This window comes from Schistocerca cancellata, chromosome 6 (assembly GCF_023864275.1).
Source record: "Schistocerca cancellata isolate TAMUIC-IGC-003103 chromosome 6, iqSchCanc2.1, whole genome shotgun sequence".
Lineage (NCBI taxonomy): Eukaryota > Metazoa > Arthropoda > Insecta > Orthoptera > Acrididae > Schistocerca > Schistocerca cancellata.
The window spans coordinates 403,861,260-403,868,472 of record NC_064631.1 but is presented as its reverse complement, the minus strand read 5'-3'; the positions used below and the strand labels follow the sequence as shown (position 1 = coordinate 403,868,472).

At 45.9% G+C, this 7,213-nt stretch overlaps 1 protein-coding gene across 1 annotated transcript; it reads right to left on the bottom strand.

The window, feature by feature from the left end:
* Window positions 1-1,462: 1,462 nt before the first annotated feature.
* LOC126088351 (forkhead box protein D1-like) lies at window positions 1,463-6,059 on the bottom strand. Its single transcript, XM_049906487.1, has 3 exons — window positions 6,009-6,059; window positions 1,719-2,836; window positions 1,463-1,631 (listed from the first exon to the last, which is right to left on the bottom strand). The coding sequence occupies exons 1-3, from the start codon at window positions 6,057-6,059 to the stop codon at window positions 1,463-1,465; spliced, it is 1,338 nt and encodes a 445-aa protein (XP_049762444.1).
* Window positions 6,060-7,213: the final 1,154 nt, after the last annotated feature.

Sequence of the window (7,213 nt, the reverse complement as noted above, 5' to 3'; positions counted from 1 at the left end):
AGAAATGTTGGTTAATACGTGGCACAGCAACGCTTAGAAATGTAAGACATGCAAGCACAACTTCATATTGTAGATATTAGCAACTATCAAAGCAATCAGCTGCTACGATTTAGGAGCATAAATAGACATGTACGAGAATTATCAATGACGACAGGTCAAGGAAGACGAACACCGTTATATATTACAAAATATTTACATATTTCCTTACTTCTCTTTATCACACTATATTCACCAGAGAAATATACTCGATTTTGTAGTTTATCGTCTGATGCCTCAGACACAGACGAGACAACAGTTTCTACGCGTTTCGCACAGAACAAATCTTCTGTCACGTCCGTGGGTAATCATGTGTGTCCTCTTAATTTTAAACGCACAATTTAAATAAAATCTGCATCGAAATAAGATTTAGTACAGCGCTTCCCAAAAGCACACCCTGCAGACGGATGAAAGTCGTATTTTAATACTAATTGTAGGAAGCAAACAAATAAAACAACAAAAATCATTACAACGCGTGTGGGACAGCAAATTTTTAAGAGTGCAACACAGGCATTCGAGAGCGAATTTTTGTATCTGGTACGTATTTGGGAACGGTAACTCCATCTCCACGGTCTTAAACATTCACACGAGGCTTTCCATGTTCAACCGGTACAACTGTTTCAGGATTTACAAACAGAAAACCTTGTGTGGATGTTGAAAACCCAAATACGTATCGGAAATAAAAATTTAAAAATTGGAATACAGACAGTCGGTAGACTTTTACCCGTAGAATGTACGTTCTATGTCTGTCAGTCACTGTGTGTGACAAATGAAATGTTATGGACTCGTTAAAATTAGCATTTTTGATTTAAAGTATTTAGCAAGTCAAGAGTGGTTCGTTACGTTAAAGATAAACATCGCAACAGTTGGGAAACGCTGACTTACTGAGATGCAGATTAATTGGCTGAATTGTCGGCTGCGCAAAAGTAAGAAATTCCGGATATTTTTCTGCTACACGAGTTAAAAGCATAAAGGGAACTGGCTGTAGCAATGACTAGTTTATCCGTGCAGCTGGCAAATGAACAGGTACTGTAGGGTTGCGCCGCTGACGTTAGGTGCCGGGATATCTTACGTCGCACAGCCGACAATGCAGCGTCGTGTGATTTGTGCTCCTCGAGAAGCACTGAATAAATTTGGCGCGCAATGTTACGTATATGCGCACAGAAGTAGGAGTCTCTTTTTTCATTTATAGACATCTCGATTAAAAATGATTAAGTTAACTGAAGTTTGGTTGTAATTGTCCTCTCAAAGAGGGGAGTATTGACAGAATTGTGTCGAAGTGTCGAAGAGGAATGATGCAGTAGGAGAGTACGCGGTGGTGGGAGAGGGAGAGTGTCTGTCCTTTTGGCTGGCGAGAGCCGAACACAGAAGACTAGGAAGGAGCCGCGGCGAGGCGCGCTACAGCTAAGGAAAGTCCGGCGGCGGCCTACCGTGCGGCCCACGCGAGCGGCGAGAAGGCCGAGTCGAGGCTGCGCGTGACGCCGCCCAGCGCCAGCCCCAGCCCCAGGCCGGGGGCGGCGGCGCGGACGTCCGGCGGCGCGGGGGCGGCGGCCTCGGGGGCGGGCGCCGGCGGCCGGCCGATCAGCGAGTCGATGCTGAAGGCGGCGCCCACTTTGCTCTTGGTGACGGGCACCGGCTTGCAGGGCAGCGTCGGCGCCGGCGGGGGCGGCGGAGGCGGCGGCGGCGGCGGCGGCCCGGCGGCGGCCACCGGTGGGGGCGGCGCGGGCGGCACCGGGGGCGGCAGCAGCCCGAGGCCCAGCGAGAGGCGCGCCAGCTCGGCCGGCGGCAGCAGCGGCGGCAGCGGCGACAGGTACGGGTAGGGCAGCGGCGCGCCCGCCGCCTGGTGGTGGTGGTGCTGCTGGTGGTGATGGTGGCGGTGGTAGGCGTCGAGCAGCCCCGCGGCCACCGCCGCCGCGTGGTGCTGGTGGTGGTGGTGGTGGAACTCGGGCGGCTGCCTCTTGTAGCGCTTGCGCCGCCGCAGGAAGCTGCCGTTGTCGAACATGTCCTCCGCCATCGGGTCGAGCGTCCAGTAGTTGCCCTTGCCCGGGTTGCCCGGCTCGCGCGGGATCTTGATGAAGCAGTCGTTGAGCGACAGGTTGTGGCGGATCGAGTTCTGCCAGGCGGGGAACTTCTCGCGGTAGTACGGGAAGCGCGCCATGATGAACTCGCAGATGCCGCTGAGCGTGAGCTTCTTGTGCGGCGACTGTAGGATAGCCATGGTGATGAGCGCGATATACGAGTACGGCGGCTTCACCTGCGTCGTGCCGCCGCCGCCGCTCGATCCGGAGGACTTCTTGCCGCCGCCGTTGGACGACGGGGAGACGGAGACGGCGGCTGCCTCCTCGGAGCCGGGCGAGAGCGCCGGCGTGGGTGTCGTGTTGCCACCGCTGACGACCCCGGGAGGCGCTCCGGGGCCGGCGGCGATCAGATGTCTCGGGTACTCCGGCGGCAGGCCACCCGCCGGAGGCGCGCCGTCGTCGTCGGAGTCCACATTGACGTCGGAGTCAGAGTCCTGCAGGTGCACGCCGCGCAGGTCTAGCGGGGACTCGGACATGGCGGGCCGCAGCAGCATGGCGAGCTGAGGCGCTTCTGGCGGCGGCCGGGCCGCGAGTGGCGGCACGCCGGCATGGCCGGCCCGCCAGGGCGGGGCCTGCTGCCATTGGGCGACGTCCGGCCAATCGCGGACCGCCGTCGCCGCTGGGGGAGGGGCGCGAGCCACGACGCCGGCCGCGCCGCTGCCTCCGCTCCCTACGTAAATAATTTGCTCGCGGGGCTTCGCCGGCGCCCGACGGCAAACCAGCTGTATTTTGCCCGCCACATATAATATTTTAATCTCTAAACCCTGGTATGTAATTAAATCTCTGATACGATAATTTGCTAACTTAGTCTACGTCCATTTGACGCAAATTCTACTTGTCGTGCCGCAATTTGGCTCGCAACGACCTATATTATCTATTCACCAGTCCAATACATTCACATAGTCCCGTGATGTGACTTTATTTTGTCGAAAATCACGTGGTGGGTCCGTAATTGCGGGAAAAACAAGTCACTTTTTATAATAAAGTAAACATCTTAGTTACCAACTGATAATAATGCTATTCATTAACAACAAACAGCGACGTTACTGGTTCGCATCCTGTGTTTCATCCTCGCGGCTGTTCACATTTAATTACATATAACTTGAGTCGTGTTCACTGGTTTCTGTTGTCGCGATAGTTCCTCTGCTTGCTCTTTTAAGCTATATTGTAAGATAATTTTGTTTCATATTCGGTGGCACAGCCGAAAAAGATAATTCCGTTTTTCATCATGCCTATATTTCGATTACAGACATTTATTTCACTCAGTCAGCTGTTTGCTGCGATATGCCATTTTCAAATGCTTACTCATGTCTTCGTAATTTTACGCAGAAGCCTTTTGTGGGTGTGTACAACGTACATCTGACACTTAAATAGATAACTGCTGCTCCAGCAGTCTTAGTAGTTCTCCTTCGAGTCTATTACGATAGCAGTTGTGCACTGAAATGACAGACATATATCGTAACTCATACCCACACAAGGTTACAGCGTATAATTACGCGGTAATGAGTAAGCATTTGAAAATGGCACATCCCAGAAAACATATGATCTTGTGAAATAAATGTCTGTAATCGAAATACAGACAAAAATGGAAAACGAAAGCAGGTTTTAATTTAGTGTAGGAATTAACCCACGTAGTTTTTAGATACTTTATTTTATTTTCTGCCATTTGTATGATATCTAGTGTCTGTGACATGGCGTGTTTTCCACAACCTAAATCTGTATGTGTAGCTTACTTGAAATATTTGAAAAGACGGTATTACAATTCATTAGCTGCAACACTATGTACCCCAGTATGAAAGCCAACGTGGAATGAGACAACATATTTATCAGTCCATGTTTCAACAGTATTTTTAGTTTTAAATCGGCCTACTGTAGAAAAAGAAAATTTAGAAGTGCAGTAATTGAAAGAAATAGAAGAAAAAATAGTTGAGCGACTCCATAAAGGGCACCTCGAGTTGCCCTAGATATTATGGTAGATCTATTTTATGTTTTCCGATTTAGTCCGTGACAGCGCACAGTTCCTGTTTATAGAGATATTCTTAAGACCACACGTATCGTGAGCAATACACTTAAAGACGTGACGGTTTAATGACCAAAAACTCTAATTTCCGCTTTGCCTTGTAAAACAGTATCTGATTCCCTTCCCGAATATTTGACAGACATAATATGCGAGAAATATATTTTTGTCTTAATCGTGAAGTGGTATTAAACTTGCAGAATACGTTATAGGGACTGTTCAACACATCTTGGACATATCCTGTTCCCTTTCAGATCATTGAGGTACGTTCACTACACCCGCTACGAAAAGGGTCTATTGTTGATAGATTCGTACATACCTGATCGGAACGTGTAACTCTGAAAGTCATTTCCTGTTCATTTTCATGGGTCAGTTATGTTCACTATTAGCGATTGGAAATGGATTTCTAGTAAGTCCGGTTGCAAGTTATTTTCAAGGCTAGAAGAAATAGCCAGTAGTAAACGTAAGAAGTGCAGTTTCCTGATTTAACGATCGAAATTAAGAAATGAACATAACAGAGCCAAGCGTTTGTGCTTGCATGTTGTAGAAGAATAGAAAGGCAATAAGTAACGTAACAGTCAAAACATCACACCATGTAGTGCCGTTCAAGATGAATACGTACAAATTAGAACTTCAGAGCGCAGAACCAGTGACAACTAAATTAGCTATCTGCTAAAAATTTCTTTCACGGGCAAGAACTATTTCGAGAGAGATACTAGAACGCTTAATATATATCTGACCTAACACGGAACAAATAGTGTCGCTTAAGCTTGATAGTGCCAATTCTAGGTTGATTATAACGTAGTTCATTCACCATCATATTTACACAGATACGGTCTTTATATGAGAGCTATTTTTATTGGTTTTGATGGGCTTACTGAGACCGCTTAATGTGCCTCATTTTGGAAAAGTAATTATTTATAGGCTGTCTGTTTTTAGTTTGTATTTTGAAATAATTTTCTGTTTAATGATCTTTACGCCGCGTTCGTAACTGTAATTGTCTGAGCTCAAAGAATGTTTCGTAATCATTTCTGTAAATATGTTACACCCACACTGCATTTAGGATGACGACGTTGCTCAATTTTTGTCATCGAAGGGATCAGAACTGTCAGTGACTTACAGTGGACGGACCAAAATTAGAGAATTAAAAAAGTTTTCAAATCACAGATTGTAAGCTGAAAGAAGTTTTGCGGATGTCTCTTTCTTTCAATCTTGTATTTTGTACGCATTAATGCAACAATATAAGTTTGCATTTGGCATTTATGAGTAGCGTCTGTTACCATCAATCCATCTTTAATATTTCCAGTAAAATGTATGATATATAAGTCTCCGTGCTACAACAACTATTTCTTTCATTCCTCTGGATATCGCCACGGTTATCAAATGGCTATGAGCACTATGCGACTTAACTTCTGAGGTCATCAGTCGCCTAGAGCTTAGAACTAAGTAAACCTAACTAACCTAAGGACATCACACACATCAATGCCCGAGGCAGGATTCGAACCTGCGACCGTAGCGGTCACGCGGTTCCAGGATGAAGCGTCTAGAACCGCACGGCCACACCGGCCGGCATGGTTATCAAACGTCTCGGCAGTATGAGAGACGTTTTCAATGAAACACACCAAACTCGGGCCATCGATCGGCGTGCCACCGATCTTTCAATCTCCCAGCTGATGTTTAATTTTAAAATCGTATTAGTTTCGTACATAGCGCAGTGTACCAATATTAGTTTTGTGATTGAGTACTTGGAACATATTCCAATTTTTCTCGATAATTGTAAAGTGTAGTGCGTAAAATTAATATTAAACTGTGTGTGTTCAACGATAATACTGTAACGATCTAGCTCGCATTTATTATAAATGATATACCTCTTATACCTCTTTGCTGTGAGACCCGTTCGGGGTCGGTGGTGCAGTACTGATGCGCATGCCTGGAAACCGAGGGGTCGGAGGATCGAAATCCGGTCGGACCACATAAATTTTTAGGCTACATTTAATAGAGGCTTCACCTCTTAACGATGTGAGGAGCGCCGGGAACGACATGTGATTCGTATTCCCCCCGATGCATAACTAGGGCAGCTTAGTCACGAAACTAGTCGAAGTGCGCCATGACATTAGGCTACACTAAATTATTAAATATAGTTACTGTAGGCTAGCACAAAATTTTAATGAGAATCATTAAGTATATATACACCACCCGCGTAAAAAATTCCGAAACTGATGTTGTTCATGGCATACAAGCGGCATCAGCACAGTAACCTCGAACAATTGAAGAGTGTAACCCAAAAACATGCTATGTGCCATTTTTAAGCAAATTAGTTTTTGCGTTACAACCTATCTGTGTAACAGTTCCAGTGCACCGAAGACATGGCTGAGTGCTACAGTGGTTAGTTTAGTTCGTACACTCGTCACCATATGGAAGCTTTGCTATGTTGCTCACCTATTCACCCAGAAGTCTGCTAAGTACCAGCTGATTTCAATAAAAACAAGATCATGATCTTTCTTTTTGTTTATCTTGTGTCACTTGGAGTCTCTGACAGCACTGAACAAAAGTTCTCAGTATCCAGCCATAGGTACCAGCCGTGTTATAGGGACTTCGAGAAGAGGAAGAGGCTGTGCGAAGCATTTGTACCTGAAGACCTGCGTGATATTACAATATCTGCTACACATGCAAACAAATTTAAGATCCTTGACTTAACTGAAAAAAAATTTGATCAATATTCAGTCTACTGCCGATTCCTGGGTAACGACAAAAGTTGTAGAGCTCAGAGGTAACGATGGCACGCTTCCCAGTAAGGAATTCCGGAGCCACAGAAGTGAAATGTCCCCTAGGAGAATTCGCAACTTGTAAAAATGTTAATATTCTAAAAAAAGGAATGGAGATTTCTGAGATCAGAAATGTAGCATTCGACGGAACTGAAGGGCAAAGAGAACTTAGCAAAGAAAGGAAAGTCTTGTTATGATTACCATATATGAATGAAAAATACAGACCATTTTATGAGAACTTGCATCAATACTAATGTGGACTGATCTGTACTTGGAGTTTCTTTAAGATTGTGTACTGGTACTAAGACTGAAACTAC

Excerpts from the sequence above, each read along its gene's own strand:
- LOC126088351 (XM_049906487.1), bottom strand. The coding sequence starts at position 6,059 with ATGCGCATCAGTACTGCACCACCGACCCCGAACGGGTCTCACAGCAAA. Across the intron at positions 2,837-6,008 it reads ACGGGTCTCACAGCAAAGAG|CTGGTTTGCCGTCGGGCGCC; the intron begins GTATAAGAGGTA and ends GGCAAAATACAG. Across the intron at positions 1,632-1,718 it reads GCCGCCGGGCCGCCGCCGCC|CATCGACTCGCTGATCGGCC; the intron begins GCCGCCGCCTCC and ends CGCCGCCTTCAG.